The sequence below is a fragment of the Lepus europaeus genome, chromosome 1 (genome assembly GCF_033115175.1).
Source record: "Lepus europaeus isolate LE1 chromosome 1, mLepTim1.pri, whole genome shotgun sequence".
Classification (NCBI taxonomy): domain Eukaryota; kingdom Metazoa; phylum Chordata; class Mammalia; order Lagomorpha; family Leporidae; genus Lepus; species Lepus europaeus.
The window spans coordinates 177310056-177329745 of NC_084827.1; the positions used below are offsets into that span (position 1 = coordinate 177310056).

Consider the following 19690-nt stretch of genomic DNA (forward strand, 5'->3'; position numbering starts at 1 on the left):
CAGGAGAGAGGTTCGTGGTATATGCGGGTGTGCGCATGCCGAAACGCACACAGCTGTTCGGGATCTGCTGCTGCACCTGCTCCCAGGCTGGGCGGGGGCGGGGATGTCTAATTACTGCCCGCCCCAGCCGTCAGCAGCCCCTCGGTGCCGAGGGTTCCAGTCTGCAGCAGCCCCCGGGTGTAGGGTGTTGCCACAGCAAGCACTGACGTTGGGTGCACGGCCTCACTACTCCCACCTTTCTCCCGTAGCGTGGTTTTCTAATTTTTATTTATTTATTTATTTATTTATTTATTAAGATTTATTTATTTGAAAGTTACAGAGAGGCAAGGCAGACAGAGAGGTCTTCCATTCGCTGGTTCACTTCCCAATTGGCTGCAACGGCCGGAGCTGCGCTGATCTGAAGCCAGGAGCTGCTTCTGGGTCTCCCACGTGGGTGCAGGGCCCAAGGACTTGGGCCATCTTCTGCTTTCCCAGGCCATAGCAGAGCTGGATTGGAAGTGGAGCAGCCAGGACTCGAACCGGTGCCCACGTGGGATGCCGGCGCTGTAGGCGGTGGCTTTACCCCCTACACCACAGTGCCGGCCCCAGCTCACAAGTATTGTAACATGCACGTGAGAGGTGGACGTCTTAGAGGAAAAGCGCGATGCCTGGCCCTGAGCAGCACCGACTGACACCTGCACCGAGGGCCATGATTTCCTCAGGTCATCCCGTGTCTTTTTCAAAGCTTGTCAGCCAAGTCAGCGCTCCATTGGTTGATAGGCTGAAAGTTACACGCTGTCTGAGTGAGCCAGATGAGTGGGTTTACCAAACCTGCCGTATTCTGGCCTCACCAGGGAGCGGCCTGCCAGGCTCACGCCCCTGTGCTGCTCCCCTTTCTGTAAGCCGCCGTCAGGCAGGGTGGCTCCCGGCCCCGGCCCCGTGGGAATCCCTCGCAGGTGGGCAGGCGCTCCCTGGCTTTCAGGATTCGCCAAGCGCCTCTGTGGCTGGCAGCTTGATTCATTCTTCGCGGAGGTCCTGATGCTCTTGGTGCAGCGAGACCTTCTGTGTGTGTTTGTCTTTGAGGGAGGTCCCCTCTGATACTTTACTCCCCAAATGCCCTTTGTGATCAGGACTGGGCTGGGCCCAAGCCAGGAGCCAAGGACTCCATCCAGGAACTCAGAGGCCATCACCTGCTGCCTTCCAGGGAAGCTGGAGCCGGGTGTTGAGCCCCAGGACCCTAACCTGGACTACAGGGGCCTTAACCCCTGGGCTGAACGCCTGCCCCATGCAGAACCAGAAGAAGCTCCTGGCTCCTGGCTTCAGCCTGGCCCAGCTCCAGCCCAGCAGCCATTTGGAGAGAGAACCAGAGGATGGGAGGTCTCTCTCCCCGTCACTGTCTCCCTCTCCCTCTCTAACTGCTTTTCAAATAAGTAAATAGATAAATCTTTAAAGAAAGAAAAATAGTATGTGGGGGTGTTTTGAAATAATTTCAGACTTAAAGCTGCAAACAGCAGAAATATCTTCCGCATATCCTTCACCCAGATTCGGCAGCTGTAAACATTTTGCTGTATCTGCTTTATCATTCTCTCTCTCTCTCTCTCTCTCTCTCTCTCTCTTAAAGATTTTATTTATTTGTGAGGTAGAGTTACAGAGATAGTGAGAAAAAGAGAGAGAGGTCTTCCATCCGCTGGTTCACTCCCCAAATGGCTGCAACAGCTGGAGCTGGGCCAATCCGAAGCCAGGAGCTTCTTCCAGTCTCCCATGCAGGTGCAGGGGCCCAGCACTTGGGCCATCTTCCACTGCTTTCCCAGGCCATAGCAGAGAGCTGGATCTGGGACTTGAACTGGCACCCACATGGGATTTTGGTGCCATAGGCAGAGGCTTAGCCCACTACACCACAGCGCTGACTCCTATCATTTTCTCTTAATCACTACACTCTCAATAACTTTTTACGACCCACTTAAGAGTACATCATATACGGGGCCAGTACTGTGGCATAGCGGGTAAAGCTAGCAGAGCCGGCATCCCATATGGGCGCTGGATCTAGTCCCAGCTGCTCCACTTCTGATCCAGCTCTCTGCTATGGCCTGGGAAAGCAGTAGAAGATGGCCCAAGTGCTGGGCCCCTGCATCTGTGTGGGAGACCTGGAAGAAGCTCCTGGCTCCTGGTTTCATATCGGCATAGCTCGGCCATTGTGACCAATTGGGGAGTGAATCAGTGAATGGAAGACCTCTCTCTCTGCCTCATCTTCTCTCTATGTAACCCTGACTTTCAAATAAAAATGCGTCGAGTGTCATCTGTGGCCATCTTTTACGATTGTCTTGTTTCTTTTGCGTCTCCTTTAATCTGGAACACTTTTTTGGTCTGCTTTTCATATGTTGATGTTTTTTAAGGGTAAGACAATTTTTTTTTTTGACAGGCAGAGTGGACAGTGAGAGAGAGAGAGACAGAGAGAAAGGTCTTCCTTTTTGCCGTTGGTTCACCCTCCAATGGCCGCCGTGGTAGGCGCGCTGCGGCCGGCGCACCGCACTGATCCGATGGCAGGAGCCAGGTGCTTCTCCTGGTCTCCCATGGGGTGCAGCACTTGGGCCATCCTCCACTGCACTCCCTGGCCACAGCAGAGAGCTGGCCTGGAAGAGGGGCAACCGGGACAGGATCGGTGCCCCAACCGGGACTAGAACCTGGTGTGCTGGCGCCGCAAGGCGGAGGATTAGCCTAGTGAGCCGCGGCGCCGGCTGGTAAGACAATTTTTAAAATCGCTCTCAATTTGGTGACGCTTTCTCAGATTCGACCTGTATGGCAGAAATACTGCTGAAGGGCTGTTGTGCCCTCAGCGAGTCGGTGCTGGGGCGTGAGGTCAGGTTGAGCTGTTCCCAGGGTGCTACCTTAGATACCTGGTTAAGGTGCCGTCTCCCAGCTGTCTCCACTGTGAAACAATGATTTCTCCCTTTCTGGGAGAGACTTGGAGGCCGCAAATGCCCCGTTCCCCGTCAGGTTGCGTTTTTGATTCTTGCTGGAATGATTGTGGCCGCAGGGTTGGCCACGCTCGCTGCCACGGTTCAAGTACTCGCGGGGAGGAGCTGCTCCCACCCCCAGCCTGCTCCCTGCACACCAGCCGGAATCCCAGGCCATCGCTGGTGCGCTTGGTGCTGGCTTCCGTGTCCTTTGCCCTAGCCCCAGCCTTCTTTGGCACATCCAGTGGGTGCCCGCACTGCCACTGGGGGTGCTGTGTCCAGGCTGCTGTCTCCACGGGCAGTGTGTGTGTGTGTGTGTGTAGGTACGGACACACATCTCTATCTGCAAACGCGTGGTGCACTGACACCTGCCAGGAGCTCTGCGGGTGTCTCCAGGTGCAGTCTCACACCCACGATCCACGCGGACCTTTCCGCTTCCCGTATTTGTAATTCCCTTGTCTGACAGTGAGACACCGGCTGCCCTCGCCCTCAGCACGCCCCCTTCATCCTTCAGTGCTAGGATACCGCGAAGTGGCTTCATAGTAGCTGATGCCACCGTGAGGCCAGGCTGTCTGCGGTGCAGCGGTGGTTACTCGAGAGATAGAGCCCAGCGTTAAAGCCCCCGGGCACAAGCTTATTCATTGTAGCCGTGTAACTTGGACTGCCCCCTCTACGAGTGCATGTCTCTTTCCTGTTATGGCTGTCACAGTGGTAACCTAACACTTCTTTGAAGTACGTTTGCTGGGTTGGAATTCCTAGTTTGACCGCTGGGCTTTGTGTCTTGTACGTGAAGTCTGGGGGCGCCCTGGTGCGGGAACCTCAGCTCGTGCGTGGTCCTGGCTCCCCAGGGCGATCCCGGTCTCCTCACCAATGCGGCTCTCGATGCTCCAGCCAAGCGAGGGGTCCCAGGACCAACTGAGAACTCACAGGGGTTGGAGGAATGCGGGAGGCAGCCACGAGGATCCCCCCGGGGAGCTGTTGAGTCCGGGTTTTAGTTAACCAGTTAATCCCAGGTGCTTGAGCCACGTGGCTGAATTCCCAATCCCGCTGAGCATGCCCCGGCCGCGTCACACTCACACCCTGCCCATCGAGTCCTGACACCTTGGAGTTTTTCCAGGCGTATTCTGCGGGTTTCTCCACACGGATCAGCGACATCTCGTGTGCTCGCCTGGTTCTTAGTCACTCCTTCCTCGGTGTGAACGGGTGCTGGTTACGTCTGCACGTACCTCCTCCTCCCTCGGACTCGCTGCGTGGCTGCTCAGCAGTGTTGCCCTCAGACTGTAGCTATGGGGTAGAGACAGGCGGTTCTGCGCAGGGGAGCCAACAGAGCAGCAGGTGGCTCAGAGGCCAAGAGGCTGTGCCAGTCAGAGGGTGGAGGAGCGTGTGCTGCCGCTGCCGCCGGGACAACCCCAGGATTGGCGGGCAGAAGGGCCTCATGTTTGTTGGCTCTGCCCAAACGTACCCATCCCCCAACTGGTGCCTTCGGCTTCACCGGAGAGAATCAGCGAGGCCGTGAATACAACCTAACGTCGTAACTCTGCAAGCTGCACAGAGCTACGTGTTGGGCCTGGGTTGCAGCCCCGCTTTGCCCTGGGAGCCACAAGAGCTAAGAGGCTTTTGCCTCACCCCTAGAATGTGAAGCGCTGAGCTGGGCTCTCCCCGCTGTGAGCACCAGCTCCTCTCGCTGTCGCTCTGCCCATCGAGTGCAAGCGGCCGCAGAGCCCCTGGAGTCTGGACTTCGGTGGCTGCTTGCACGCCCCCCACGCGAGCCACGGCGTGCCTGCTGTCACCACCGTCCCCTCTCCCCGGCAGCGAGGTCCTCACTGCGTCCAAGCTTGGAGCGTCACCCCCCTCCCCCAAGCCAGGCGGCATCAAGAGGACCGGGCAGGTGTTTCACACGGAAGAGAGTGAACGCAGGGCTTTGGCAGGAGGTTGGAAGGCCGATGGGACAAAGACGGAACGGCAAGGTACTGAGAGCACTGGAACTCCTGTGGGTGGCGCTGCGCTGCCGGCCCCGGAGCTGCGACCTGAAGTCTGATGGAAGAGCGTCACCGTCTCCTCTCCCACCGTCTGTCTCCTCGCCCTGGGTGTCTCCCACCGGCAGGTGCCCCCAGGACCCGACTGAGTGCGAGTTCACAGGGTTATAGAGCACGCGGGCAAGACGACGAGAGAACGGACCAACTGTGAGCGCCTGTGACTGCCATCCCATAATAGAAGCGAACATGTCACCGCTGCAGGCAGCCACGCCAGCGAACCGCACAGCCAGCCCGGGGCGGCGGGAGTCCACGGACGCGCCCACGCAGGACTCCGTCTGTCAGAAGCGCGATGGTAGACAAGGCTGTGAAGAGCCGCACTCCAGGCATCCCGCCTGGGGCTGGGGGCACACGGGCCCCTCTGGTGCTCCCGAAACGCTCTCTGCTGATCTGGGCGACGCTGACGCAGGGGGAGGCATGAGCATGAGTCAACCTGAAAGCATATGATTTGTGCCCTCCACAGTATACATGTAATTCCTTAAAGAAAGAAAAAAAATTGGTGCTAAGAAGAAATTAAAAATGATGGGTGGAGGGGAGGCTGATCCCAAGCTCGACCTGGACAGAAGTGAGGCAGGCACGTAATGAGCACAGAGACTGCTTCCTGGGAACAGGGAGAGTCCGTGCAAAGGCCCTGGGGCAGGATCTGGTGCGGGGTGTGGGAGAAGCCTAGCATGGCCAGTGGACTAGAACATGGAGAGCAGGAGTCGGGGTAGGATGAGCCCTTAGCTTGGCTTTTTGTTCTAAGCTGTGGGAAGCAGGGGCGTTGGCAGTACTTTCTGAGGGGCTGGAGTGGGGAGTGAGGGGAAGAGGTCTTTGCTAACTTCTCCGTGTGATGAGGACATCTGGGGGGCAGGGGACCAGGAGGCAGGGGAGTCAAGGTGTGCCGTGGCCCTGACACCCCCCTGGTGCCGCTGTCAGATCTCCCATGCACCACGGGACTGTCAGGGAGACAGTGGGCAGGGTATGCACGTGGGATTCCAAGGCTCAGGACCAGAAGAGAGCCCAGGAGGGGACGCGGTGACACGGGCCACCAGGGCATTTGATTGGAAACGGCCATGAAAGTGCTGCTGTGACCAGCTCCGCCGGGTGCCCGCTCCTGGCTGGGCGTGGGGAGCCCACAGGTGAGCAGAGCCGCTGGGACTAGGGACCACTGCTGAGCCCCTGGGCTCCCGGGAGCCTGGGCCGAGGCACTGCAATGCAGATTCCCGGGCCAGGCCGACAGCCATGGAAACAGGAGGCATCTGTGTCTTCCAAGTGCCCTGCGCAGCTCTTTGCACACAGAAGTTGGAAAGCCTCTCACTTCCAGTGGCTCAGGAGTCTGGGAGGGGTGTGTGTGTGTGTGTGTGTGTGTGTGAGAGAGAGAGAGAGAGAGAGCGAGCGAGCGAGCGGTTTCCTCCTCTCTCTGGGTGGGGCTGCTCCTGAGGTCAGGAAGGCAGGTCTGGTCTGGGCGTGTGCACGCGCGTGCTTGTGTGTGAGTGCGTGCACGGGGGGCGGGCACCGCGTCCCAGGAGGACAGAGTTCGCATTGAGGAAAACCCTTCCCAGCACTTTGATGCCTCTTGCCCGCCGGCCCGAGCGCAGCAGCTCAGCCTTCTGCATCCCGCCCGGCCGGCCGCCCGCAGCGCTCGCTCCCAGCCAGGATGGCCGCCTGTCTGGCCCTGCACATGGCGCTGCTGCTCCTCTCCGGGGTCCTGGCCCCCGTGGTGCGCACAGGTAAGGGTGCAGGGCCCTGGGCTCCCACGGCCAGGTTGTCCCAGACCCTGTGGGATGGGAGGGAGCCCCTCACTGGAGATGGGATGGCCACCGGGCCCATCCTGCCCGGAGCTGCCCTGGGCACAGCCAGCAGCAGCTGCGCAGGGTGGCTGGCAGGGCCGCCTGGGGAGCAGCGCTGGGCCGCTTAGCTGGCCGGGGCCGGGGGCTTACGCGAGGGTCTCACATCTGAAAGCTTCCAGGTCTGGCCCGGGCTGGCCTTGGGCATAGAGGGGGCACAGTCGCCTTGGCCGGCTGCAGGCGGCCCACGCTTTGGGGGCTGTTGGTGGATCTGCCCGGGAAGAGGTGATTTCGGTGACAATCGCGTGTCCTGGGTGGGCTGCTGGGGGGGTGGGCTGCCTGGGACCCCCAGCCTCTCACACCTGCAGGCCTGCTGGCCTCTCCCGGGACGCCCCAGGTGGATGCTGGTGGCCTTGCTCCTGGCTGGGCCCGGTGTCGTAGCTCTGTGCCCAGCGGAGCTTACAGGGTGGCCCAGGCATCCAGCGAGCAGCAGTGGCTGTTGGGGACACAGCACATGTATTCTGTATCCCAAGCCCCGGGCGGCCTTGGGGCAGAGCCAGCTTGTAGAAGGGGACATGGGGGTGACCTGATATGCCGGGTGACATCTTCCCACCCCAGCAAAACCACCGCTTCTCTCTGGTGCTCTGAGCCGGTGCAGGTGAGCCGCGGGCTCCCGTCTGCGTGCGCGCTCAGGTGCACCCGGCCCTCACAGCATGGCTGCCAGCCAGAGGCCCCTGGGGCCGACTGCCACACAACGTGGGTGGGTGGGTGGGCTGGGCCTGCTGCCACAGGACGCTCAGGGGACAGCCAGGACCTCGCTTGGCCTCTGGCCCCTCTTCCACGAGTCCTCCCAAGAGCAGGGGACCCGAGCACACCAGGCCTCCGCCCGGAGCCTTCGGGGTCCAGGCTGTTGTGACTGGGCGGTACCCAGCCCCCTGCCACTCGGAGCAGGTGTGTGCAAGGCCCGGCAGGCCCCCAGACCTGCACGCACGGGCGAGGGTCCCACAGCAGACAGGAGGGGACGGAGCGGGCTGTGGGCTGAGGCCCGGGCCCGCCCGCTGGCCTCCCTGCCAGGCCTGGTGGCCACAGCCCTCGGGAGGGGAGCAGGCCAGGTGGAGCGGGCGCCAGGCCAGGGCACGCATGAAAAGGCCCTTCATGGGCCGCACAAAGACTGTCTGTGAGTGCGAGCGCCTGGCCTCGGGGCCCGTGGGCAGCCTGTGAGTTAAACAAACTTATTTACCAAAAGGCTGGGCGGCTGGGACTGGGCAGAGCCCACGGTGCCCAGGCCTGTGGCAGTGCCACCGGGTCCCCGCTTCCCTGGGTCGCCCTGGCCGGAGCACAGGGGTGCACTCCGGTCCATGGAGACTGGGCCTCATCGCAACCTGGGGGGCTGGTGCCTTCTCTGGGGGGCCCCCTCCTCCCTGGTCGTCACCCTGGCCCCCCGCCATCCACTGGGCTGCGTGAGGGCCACGTTCCTGCCTGGCCCCTCCGCCCGGCCTGCTGCTCCCCACCCTTACTCCAACGAGCTGGCAAACCGGCCGGCAGCCCCTCTGTCCATGGCCTCCCAGGAGGGGTTGGGGGGGAAATGGACTGTTGCCATCCGGCTTTGTTACGCTTCTTGCTACACCAAGTTTAGAAAATCCAGGGGAACCCAGCACGAGGCACCGCCTCGGCCCAGCCCACCACCTGCGGCTCCCGGAGCTGGGAGCCGCCTGGCGCTGGGTGCCCACAGGCCCTGGGCCTACCCTCGAGGGTCTCCCACAGCAGCCAGCGGAGCAGCCCATGGAGACACTTGGCGTGTGTCCACGCATGTCCTTGGGCCAGAGGGACTGATCTGGGTTACTTCCTGTGCGCCCAGGGGGTTCACACTGCGCCAGGATGGGGAGCTGGGGGCCAGGTCAGCCTACTGGGGCCCCGGGGTGAGAGCAGGCTGGAGCTCAGATAGGACCCAGTCCTCCTGATGGGGGGCCAGGGTGTGGGGTGCACGGCGGGGGCGTGGCTCCAGCATGGGGTGTCTGCCGGGGGTGGGGGCGGGGGCAGGGCTTCCTGGGGGCAACAGAGAGGAGGGGGCACGGACCTGCGCTCCCAGCTGCCCCTTCTCCACCCTGGGAGTGCTCACTGCTCTCCCAGAGGCTCCCAGCACCTCCCGGGCTACCTGGGCCCCTACCCAGAAGCCCTGGGCAGCCTCCCTGGCCTGGTGCCCGGCCTCGGAGGTGAGTTCTGACCGCTGGCAGTGGTGGGACAGGGAGGTGCCTGCCTGCCGGCCGGTCTCCAGTGTGTGGTGAGCACACGGCGCCAGAAGTTTGTCCTTTCTCGGGGCAGACGGGACTCCGTGAGCCCCAGACCCTGGGGCCTGCCAAGTGCTGGGCACACTCCCGCCTTGTCTCTGCCCATCCCCCGGGAGCCTGAGGCCAGTGGGCCTGGGGGCTGGGCCTGGAGCCCTTCCTGGAATCCTGGAGGCCGCAGACCCCTGCTCTCCCTGGCTGCAACACAGGAGGCCCGGCTGGGTCCCTCCCGACTCTCAAGGGTGGTCCTCCGGGCTGGGGGGAGGCTGGGTGGTGGCCAGACCCCAGCGCTGCAGTTGGGCCTTGGCCCTGTGAGACCGAGCCTCCCCGAGTGAGCACCAGTGGGCTTTCTGCTCGGGGGGAGGGAGGGCTGGGGTGGGGGTCCTTGCCAGGGCTCTTTGCTGGCAGGGGGATCTGGCCGGGGCAGGCCTGGGGAATGGGACAGTGGTCCCCGCCTGGCCCAGGCCTGTGAGAGGCCATGGGTAGGGCTGGTAACACTGCATCGTGACAAGATCTTCAGTTAACAGAAAACTTTAAGAAATAATACAGTGAGCCTGCACCGCCCCTTCGCGGGATTTCCCTGCTGCCCACACTGCCAGCTCTGTCCACACCGCTTCCCCCTGTGCCGGAGTCTCCCGGCGGCCGGCGCGCGCATCCCGCGCACCGCGCGCACCGCTTTCCCCTTCCCCGGGGGTCTCCTGGCGGCCGGTACCGCGCACACCGCTTCCCCCGGGTCTTCCGGCTGCCGGCGCCCGCACCCCGCTTCCTCTGGGTCTCCTGGCGGCCGGTACCGCGCACACCGCTTCTCCCGGGTCTCCCTGCTGCCGGCGCCCGCACCCCGCTCCCCCCTGCGCCCGGGTCTCCTGGCTGCCGGCGCCTGCACCCCGCACCCCGCTTCCCCCTGCGCCCGGGCCTCCTGGCTGCTGGCGCCTGCACCCCGCACCCCGCTTCCCCCTGCGCCCAGGTCTCCAGGCGGCCGGCACCGTGCCGCACAGCGCGCACCGCTTCCCCCGGGCTCCTGGATGCCGGCGCCTGCACCCCGCACACCGCTTCCCCCTGCGCCCGGGTCCCCTGGCTGCCGGCGCCGTGCGCACGGCTTCCCTCTTGCTCCGCTGTGGCGCATGGCTCCCTCCCTCCATGTGAATGTTGACCATTTGAGGGTGAATGTCAGGCACCACGCGCCCTTGCCCATACATCCCAAGAACAAGGACATTTTCTCACACAACCTGAGGCCACTGTCACAGCCGGGGAAACGCAGGCTGGAGCAGGACTGAGCTGCAGCCTTGCACAGAGGCCCCCCCTCCCTCCCCAGGGAGCAGGCCGGCAGCCACTTGTCTCACAGCCTGCCCTACAAGGAGCCGCTGTGAGCAGAACCCCAAAAGACCCGTGTCTTCTCCCAGTAGCCCGCTCTGGGCATGGGCACTGGTGCAGCTGGGAGTGGCACCGTCTGCTCGCCTCTGTGCCTGCCCCGGCCGGTGGCCACACCAGCACTTCCCACCGCGACCCACCTTAGCCCAACCTGAGCCCCCGGGCGGCTTCCAGTACCTGAAACCGGGTCGCACAGTTCCCGTGCCACAGAGCCCCTGCAGGCGATGAGGTGCTGGCGTGCTGCCTGCAAAGCCTGTCCTAGGGACCTGCTCAGGGGCTGGGCCCTGGCCCTGCTCAAGCCATGCTGTCCGTGGCTGGGCTGGGGCTTGGCTGGGCCTCTCCTCTCTGCCCCCACCGCAGTGGGACCACCCCCCCCAACGATGAAGGCTGACCTGGCCTATGCCCCCACGGTCCACAGCTCAGATCGGGGAGGTCCCGGGGTTTGGGCCCTTGCTCCTCTGTCTCTTCCCAGGGCCTGTGGGTGCCCCAGCTGCCTCCCGCTCCGGCCCTGTGCAGGCAGCCTGGCCCGGGAGGGGGTCTGGGGAGACAGACGTAGTCCTCCTGCGCCAAACTGGCCGCCCGGGGTCACTAGGGGTTAACGGGGGCCACGCCCTCCTCTGCCCTTGGCCTTGCAGCTGAGGGTCCGCAGGAGCCCGACCCCACCCTGTGGAACGAGCCCGCCGAGCTGCCGTCGGGAGAAGGCCCCGCGGAGAGCACCAGCACCGGCCAGGAGCCCGCGGCCACGGGCCCCCCGCTCCCCACCGCCGCGCCGGGCCCCGAGGACAGCACGGCGGGGGAGCGGCTGGACCAGGGCGGCGGTACGCGCTCGGGCGGGGGCGGGGGCGGGGGCGGGCGCGGGGGCGCCGGGGCGGGGGCGCGGGCGGGCCCCGGCGGCGGCTGACGCGACCCTCCGGCCCCCTCCCCCGCAGGCTCGCTGGGGCCCGGCGCCATCGCCGCCATCGTCATCGCCGCCCTGCTGGCCACCTGCGTGGTGCTGGCGCTCGTGGTCGTGGCGCTGAGAAAGTTTTCCGCCTCCTGAAGCCAATAAAGGGGCCGCGCCGGCCGCGGCGCGACTCGCAGCACCCTCGTGCGCCCGTGTGTCTGCGCGTGTGGCCGGGGCCCCCGCCCGGGACCCCCGCACTCCCGAGCCGGCCTGGCGCGCCCGCCTCGTGCCTGGGGGGGGGGGGGGTTGGGGGAAGCCCAGGAGCCCTTGCCGGAGCCTGGCGGGCGTGCGGGCAGAGCGGGCGGGAGCCGATGGGGGCGGCAGTGGAGTGGGGGTACCTCGCTGGGCAGCCCACCGCACCCAGCCGCGAGGCCCCGCAGGCCGGGGCGGGGGCTGTCCCAGTCCCCACGGCTCCCAGGGCCCCCTCGGTGATGCGTTAGTGGAGGCCCCTGTGGCTTCTCGGAGCTCCTCCTGGGGTGGGACGCGGGGGGCTCCTCTTGGACTCCCCGGATGGACCCAGACTTCTCTCCAGCGGCCGAGGGAGTCTCTGCTCACACGGGAGGTCCAGGCCGGCCCCAGGCCTTGTCTCAAAGCCCCCTACCCCCAGGCTCAGAAATGGGCCCCTCTCCTCTTCCTCCCCTGAGGCCCTCCCTGGACCCCCTGAATCGCAGGGTTGCAGGTGAGCTGAGGTGTCCGTGGCCCAGGCAGGGGCCTGTGCCAGTGGGGTGGGGGTGGGGAGTGAGTTCTCCCCGCGAGCACGGTGGCCCCAGGCATGCAGTCCGTGCCCAGGGACAGCAGCGCGGTGAGCGGCAGGGCTGCAGCCCCCGCTAAGGAGTGGTGCCCGAGGCCGGCATCTGGACCAGGCTGGTGCCTGTGCTCACCTCCCCGCGGGACCCCTGTCCACGGACACCCAAGTGCCCCTCACCCAGGGCACCCGGGCTCCCTCCCCCTCTGAGGTTTCTAGGGTCTTGCAAGTGGAGACCCAAACCCATCCCCAGCCCTGCCTCCAGAAGCCCCGGCCAGAGCGAGCGCCTCTCTCTGCTCAGAACCAAGCGGCCCGTCCCGTGCGTGGCAGAACAGCCAAGAGTGGACCCTCACGGGCTTTATTTTATACATGGTGATGCTTTTAATGCAGCCAAAAATGGTATCTGCTTTTCTCAGAGCCCTAACCAATACAGGATACAGTGACCAAGTCATTCCGTAAAACGCCTGGGCTCTCTAAGGGGCCAGAAGAGCGTGGGGCCCCTCGGGGAGCGGCAGAGGCCCGTGGTGGAGCAGGGCGGGGTGGGCGTGCGGTCCCAGTTCGGCGAGCAGGAGACCCAGGGCCGCTCCACAGCCGCATCAGGCAAGGGGGCATCTGCGTGCCTGGGAGATTCTGCAGGCTTCCCAGGTGGAGACGGACACGTGCAGGGGACCAGGCCACTCTCCCTTTGCACCTGCCCCTGCCAGGGACAGCCGGGGTGGCCCCGGGGGCACACCCAGCCCCTCTTCCCGCCAGCAGAGGTGGTGTGAGACCAGTCCTTGGGTCCCCGTGCTCCTGGGCACTCAGCCCAGGTTCCATCCTGCTGCCTGGGGTGCAGGTGGGGGTGGGGCGCCGGCCGCAGCGCCCTCCCGGCCAGGCTGGTGCCCGGGGCCCAGGGTCATTGCCGATTCCGGCTGCCCAACTTCCTGCGGTCCTTATTCTGGCTGCGCTGAGGGTCTTCCGTCTTGTGGACGCGGAAACACTCCTTGAGGTTCTGGGACCGGATCTTGGGGTTCAGGATCTCCTCGGTCGTGGAGCTGGGGAACCAGCCTCTCTCCTGGTCGTGCAGCCGCTCACCAAAGATCCACCCTGTGTCAGAGCAGGGGAGGGGGTCACGGGGTGCATGGGGCCCCCTCTCCAGGCAGCCGCCCTGCTGGGAGGCACATGGGGGCAGCGGCAGGGGGTGGGCAGTGTGCAGGACGCGTCCCTGGCCAGGTGGCCGTGCAGGCTCCGGAACCCATTCTGGAGCAGCAATCCCAGGCTGCCTCGTACAAGGCCGTGAGAGCCAAGGGCCAGCCCCAAACCAAGAGGCATCCCCGGGCCAGTATGGTGGTAGCTGACCACGTGGCTCTGCGACCTGGCCTGAGGTCACCTGAGGTCACCCTCTGGGCAGCTCCGCCTAGAATCTCTGCCTCCTCAGGGTCCGTGTGGTCAGCTGAGCTGGGTGACACCAGGAGTCGCAGGGTGCCCAGGCGTGTCCTCTCTCTCCTCTGCCACCCCTGAGATCCCCCCTCTCCTGTGGCAGGATCTGCATCAGGTCCTGGCCTGGGGGGGGGGGCGGGGCCCAGCGTGTGCTCTGCAGGTCCCCTGTGGACGTGGGCAGAAGAGCCCCTGGGATTTGGGAACCACGGGACTCAGCGGAGATGGCCTGGCCTGGGGATGGCCAGTGTGGGCTCCCAGCAGGGCCTGGCGGAGAGGAGGCGATGGGAGGAACTGGTGCAGACACAGAGCTGCCGGTTAAGGAAAGGGGCTCGGTGTTAAATCCTGCAGGGGTGTTCTCTCTCTCACTGCCTCTCAAGGAAATAAACACTTTTTAAAAAAGGAGGTGGGTGGGGCCCGGTGCTGTGGCGTAGCGGGTTAAGCTGCCGCTGTCTAGATGCGGAATCCCGGCTGCTCCACTTCCAGTCCCGCTCTCTGCTGTGGCCTGGAGAAGCAGCAGAAGATGGCCCAAGTGCTTGGGCCCCTGCCCCACCCACATGCGGGACCCGGATAGAGTGCCTGGCTCCTGGCTTTGGCCTGGCCCAGCCCCAGCTGTTTTGGCCATTTGGCGAGTGAACCAGTTTCTCTCTGTTTCTCCTTCTCTCTCTCTAACTCTGCCTTTCAAATAAATAAATACATCTTTAAAAAGGGGGAGGGGGATGGGTGCTTGGCACAGTGGGTAAGACGCTGTCGGGGATGCAACGCCCCCTACTGGAGTGCCTGGCTCAAGACCCAGCTCTCTCCGACGCCAGCTTCCCAGGGGCTGCACATCCTGGGACAGTGAGCCACTGGGTCCCTGCCGTCCCCATGGGAGACCCAGGCTGTTCCCAGCTGCCCCTCCCCCCACTTCAGCACAGCCTGTTGCTGGTGTTTGGGTGGGCACCCTGTGTCTCTTGCTGCCTCTCACCTGGATAAATAAATAAGCATTCACAAAATTCCCCAGGGGCTGACAGTGACCGTCACTTGGTGATGATTCATCACGGGGTGGGCGGGAGCTGGGGGCAGGGGCTCCAGGGCTGGAGGTCAGCTTCCCTGGCAGCTCGTTGCTAACTCAGGGCCTGGGGTCAGGGTCAGGCTATTCTAGTTGCCCCCCCCCCCCCACACACACCGTGAAGGGTGGGCGGAGGCTCGGGCCCTGGGAGGGGAAGGGGTTAGGGAGCCAGCTTGCTGGGCTGGGCCCATTGCCGGGGATGGAAGATTGAGTCCGACAGCGCCAAGGAGGAAGCAGGGGCTGCACAGGGCTCCCCCTGGTTCTCAGGAAAGACCAGTGGGCCCGCCCGGCCTCTCCGACTGCAGGGCTGGGGGGGCGGTCTCACCGTCCTCTGTCTTGTCCAGGACGTTCAGGATGTCAGCGAGTTCCAGCGTCAGCTCGTCTGGCTGCTGGGCCACGTACGGGTGCACGCACTGGACCTGGGGGCAGTCTGCGGGGAGGGAGGGGTGTGTGGGTCCCGGCACTGTGGGCCCCCTGGGGGCAGGGCCAAGAGCACACAGCCCTGGAGACTGGGTCATCCCAGGGAGAGGAGCAAGCGGCTCCAAAGAAAACCTCCCCAAACCCGCCAGGGGCTCCGGGTCCACGCACGCAGGGAGGGCCTCGCGGCCCGCGCCGCACAGGGACACGGGGTGCCCGGCGCGGCAGCCTTGGGGTCTTTGGCAATCGTGGCGAAACTGCGGTTTCGTCCTTGGCCGCAGCGCTCTGCCCGGTGCCCCAGCTCCCCGGGGGTGCCCATGGGTTCAGGGGAGGAGGGGCCCCCGTGCGTCAGCTGGAGCCGCCCCTCCCAGCTGGAGACTCACCCAGCAGCCGGGAGGTGAAGGAGACGAACTTGGTCCTCCGGTTCGGGGCCAGGGACGTCATCCAGCGCCTCATCTCGCTCCTGTGTGGGGACAGCATGGGTGCCGCAGCTGCCAGCGCCCACACACCGGGCTAGGGCTGGGGCCCTCGGCGAGGGCACTTCAAAAATTCGTGGGAAAATGGAATTAAAAACACTTGGAGGCACCAGCGCTATTGTGTAGCTCCACCTGCAGCGCCAGCATCCCCTATGGGCAGTGGTTCAAGCCCAGAGAACCGGCTGCTCCTCTTCCCATCCAACTCTCTGCTGTGGCCTGGGAAAGCAGCAAGATGACCCAAGTCCTTGGGCCCCTGCACCCATGTGGGAGACCTGGAGGAAGCTCCTGGCTCCTGGCTTTGGATCGGCCCAGCTCTGGCCGTTGCGACCATTTGGGGAGTGAACCAGAGGATGGAAGACCTCTCTCTTTCTCCCTCTCTCTGTAACTCTGCCTCTCAAGTAAATTAATAAATTAAAGAAACAAAAAGCACTTTAAACTCATGCCTGGTTTTTCATAATATGCATTTTCCACGAACTTCTTGAAGGTCCCTTATATACCTGGATCTCAGGTTTATTTGGCACCCAAATAAATTCATCTCCTAATTCCATTTTCCACAGAGAGTGGCAGAGGGGGGCTCTCCACAGGTGCCCCCAGTTAACCTGTAAAAACTCATTGCAGGGCTAGTTCCAGCACAGCTGTGCCCTCTGGGACGTGGCACAGTGGGCCCTGCTGAGGTCACCCATCCCCGGCCCCGTGGACCAGAGCCTGAGTGAGCCAGGTGGGAGGGGCGCTTGGCTGCCCTGTGGCTCCCCACAGCTGTCCCTGTCCCCTGGGGCGCAGGGTGGGGTCCCGTGCGGCCAGGGACACATGCACACCCGCGCACGTGGGCCTGGGAGCGTGCAGCCCCCGCACAGATGGCCCGGATGGGGCGCGGGCTGGGCGTGGGCACTCACTGGGAGGACGCCTTCAGCATGTAGGTGGCCTCGCGGTCGTCTGCGTTCTCCAGCAGCCGCAGGATGAACACATTGGCCAGCGTCTGGCCCTGGTCCTCCAGCTCCTCCACGCGGAGCAGGCCCCGCGGCGCCGAGTCAAACACTTGGTACTTGTCTCTGGGTGCCGGGAAGGCGGGGGCGGGGGGCGTGTGGGTCCCTAGTAGGACCAGGCCCCCAGCCCCCACCTCTCTCCATCCCAGGCCCCGCCCACACCCCCACTCCTGCCCTCAGGGTGTGATGGTGGACAAGGTGGCTGAGCCCGGCTCCCCACACCCCCAGGAGGAAAGGCCCTGCTTTGCAGGAGGGGAAACTGAGGCCTGGGGTGGTTAAATGGAGTTGCCCAGGGGCCCGGGCTGGACACCAGAGGAGCAGGCCTTCAAGCTGGGCCCAGGGACCCCCTCCCGCTCTCTCTGGCCCCGCCCACACCCTCCCCCTGCCCCCAGGCCACGGTCAGGTTCGCAGGCGGTGCCGCTGGCCGCCAGGCTCACCCCGGGATCTGCCTACAGATGACCAGCAGGTCATTGAAGAGGAAGAGGTAAATTTCCTGGAAGAGCTTCTTGGTCCGCAGCGTGCGCGAGGTCTTGGGGCCGGACATCTGCTGCAGCTCTCCCTGCTTCAGCAGCCAGCGGGAGTGCGAGATGATGGGCACGGACTGCGGGGAGCGGTTGGGCGTCTGAGCGGCCGGGCCACCACGCCCGCCCCCGACACCACGGCACCTCCAGCTCACGTGGCCGGATGGGGCAGAGGCAGGGGTGTGGGCTTGTGTGCGGGCATGCGCGTCCCTGCGTTACACGGCTGTGTGTGCTTCTGTGTCTTTGCTGTGCCACACACAGCCCCAGGGGTGCGCCCTGAGGACCTGTGTCACAGCCTCTCAGACTAGGGCAGGGGCAGGTGGGGCAGCTGGGCCACCGGTTGAGGTCAGGGACGCCTGGAGGGGGTACAGGGGTGCAGGCTCTTCCAGACCCCCTGGGGCTCACCTTGATCTTGAACTCCATCTTCTTCTGGATGCTGATCATCTGCTCCGTGCGGCTCATCTTCCTGACCCCCTCGTTGCACGCCTTCACCACCTGGGGTGAGAGGGATCATCAGGACACCCGGCCCCCTCGGCCACTGAGACTGACCGACCATGTCCTTTCTCTAGCGCCGTTTGGAACAAAGGCAACGGGAAAACCTGTTAGTTCTGGTGGAGAGAAGAGTGCCTAGTCTTGCCAAGAAACAAACTGCAGGAAATACAGACAGGAAGGCGCGCCCTCTGCCAGCCTGGGACAGACAGACGGGCCAGGCTGCAGGCTGGGCTCCTGCACGTGGGGTGGGTGACGGTGGACCCTCCCACCTTCCTGGAAGTCCTGTGTCTCCTGGGACCTGCGAGGTCTCATGCTCAAGCAAAAATTCCACACTGGCTTAGGACTGTCTAGAACGTAGCCTGGCATGGTGCTGGCACTTGCTCTGTGGCCGCGGAGCACTCCGGAGATGTCCCCTGCAGTGTTGTTTGCAATGAGAAAGCAGTCATCAAACTCATCAATGGGAAATTAGAGAAAGTCCCTGGAACCAAGTCCTAGGAAGCCATTCAGAAAGGTAGCAGCTCCATCTGTCCTCCCACGGGGACTAAGCCACCATCCCTTCTGTATTGAGTATCAGTAACTTTCATAAATTAGAAATAGAAACTGCTATCTTAAAAAAAAAAAAACCATAAGCCACAAGAAACAGAGCATCCCTTTCATGTAAAGGAAAAGGGAGGGGCTGGCACCGTGGGGCAGTGGGTGAAGCTGCCATTTGGGACGTCTGCACCCCTACATCGGAGTCCTGGTTCGTGTACCAGCGGCTCCGCTTCTGACCCAGCTCCCTGCTAATGCGCCTGGGAAGGCGACCAAAGATGGTCCAAGTGCTCGAGCCCCCGTGTCCATGTGGAAGATCTGGATGGAGCTCCTGTCTCCTGGCTTCCACCTGGCCCAGCCCTGACTGCTGTGGGTATTTGGGGCGGGAACCAGTGGATGAAGATCTCTCTCCCTGTCACTCTGCATTTCAAATAAATAAATTTTGTTTAAAGACAGAAACAGGGAAATAAAAGCAGAAAAGAGCTTGAAACATAGCAAACTCCATCCAAGCTGTGGGTTGACTGCAGGGGGCACCCTCTGTGGCCCAGAGTGGCTGCTGTCCCCCCACCCGCCGTGGGCTAAAGGGAGTGCTGCCTCCGTGGTGGGCCAGCTCTGAGCTCCAGCCTTTCCCCCCAGGTGGCGCCGGGGGGGGTGTCATCCCCCCCAGGACCCAGAGGGTAGAGGTGCCCTGTGGCCAGCAGGTCTGGGCAAGGGGTCCAAGGAGAGGCCCACGTGGGAAAAGGAAGGTGTCAGGTCCGCGGGGCTCTCCATGGCGTGGCAGCACCCTCAGCTGCCCACGGAGGGCGGCGCCCTGTCTCGAAGCCCCTGCCGCTGGGCGACAACAAGGTGGCAAGGACCCCACACAGCCCACGGCCCGTCGGGACGGAGTCAGTAGCATGATGGAGCCGCCCAGCATAGCTCAAGCTGGTGCCAGGACCAAGCATGCGGGAGGGCACAGGAGGCGCCTGGGAGGATGGCCAGGGACCTACCCAGCCCTGCTGCGCCTGCCGGGCAGGACCAGTCCCGGGCTCGTGGGCTGTGCCACCGGACCCTGGCACCAGGAGAGGGTCAAACACAGGCAGGGAGGCACGGGGGACGGGGTCTGGAGCAGAGGCGGCATCCGGGCGCCAGGCTCATGGCTCCGCAGCGGGGACGAGAGATGGCTTCTGTCGCGTGAAACAGGCGGACGAGCCTGGGGTCTGTGTGCATCCCCGACGCCTGCGGGGAGCAGCAGCAGGCCGCTGAGGGGAGGCTTGAGCCTGCGGTGGCCTCAGACTCCACACTGGTGACCCCTCGGCCGCCCCCACCTGCCCGCAGTGGGGGGAGCACCAACAGGTGGGGGAGGGGCAGACAGGCCACGTGTGGCCGGCCCCAATGATTGCAAAAGCGAATCCCAAAACGAATCTGCGTTTCCCAAAGACACAGCCGCGTGGAGGCGCAGGCGGGGCAGGAGGGCGGACGGGAGGGGCTGCTCAGGGCTGCTCAGGGCCGAGGGAAGCTGTTGCACAACTCACCATCTCTAGCTCGCGGTGGGCCGCCAGGGCAGTGCCTTCCCGCTCCGACCGCTCCTCCACCCTCTTCAGGATGTTCTGAGCACAGAGAAAGGGCGCATCAGTGTCAGCCTCCCGCGCCCCTGCCACACCAGTCCGGGCCACGCCATGGGGCACGGGGCTGAGACATGGGGCCTGCTACCCATGAGCACAGGGTACACAACCCCGGGCAGGCTC

The 19690-nt window shown here is 64.0% G+C and overlaps 2 protein-coding genes across 2 annotated transcripts in view; one reads left to right on the top strand and one right to left on the bottom strand.

Annotated features, from left to right (window-relative positions):
• Positions 1–6513: 6513 nt before the first annotated feature.
• On the top strand, positions 6514–11427 carry SNORC (secondary ossification center associated regulator of chondrocyte maturation). Its single transcript, XM_062202505.1, has 3 exons — positions 6514–6678; positions 11024–11206; positions 11318–11427. Exons 1-3 carry the CDS (start codon positions 6606–6608, stop codon positions 11425–11427), a joined length of 366 nt encoding a protein of 121 aa, XP_062058489.1. The 5' UTR covers positions 6514–6605.
• A 1003-nt stretch (positions 11428–12430) lies between these two features.
• NGEF (neuronal guanine nucleotide exchange factor) overlaps positions 12431–19690 on the bottom strand; it is a 101136-nt gene continuing 93876 nt past the window's right edge. Inside the window, exons 9-15 of the mRNA XM_062193544.1 lie at positions 19478–19552; positions 17346–17435; positions 16857–17020; positions 16330–16485; positions 15344–15423; positions 14869–14973; positions 12431–13162 (exon numbers count right to left, since the gene is read on the bottom strand). Coding sequence (XP_062049528.1) covers positions 12972–13162; positions 14869–14973; positions 15344–15423; positions 16330–16485; positions 16857–17020; positions 17346–17435; positions 19478–19552 — 861 coding nt within the window. The 3' untranslated portion in view covers positions 12431–12971. The remainder of the gene's footprint in view (positions 13163–14868; positions 14974–15343; positions 15424–16329; positions 16486–16856; positions 17021–17345; positions 17436–19477; positions 19553–19690) is intronic.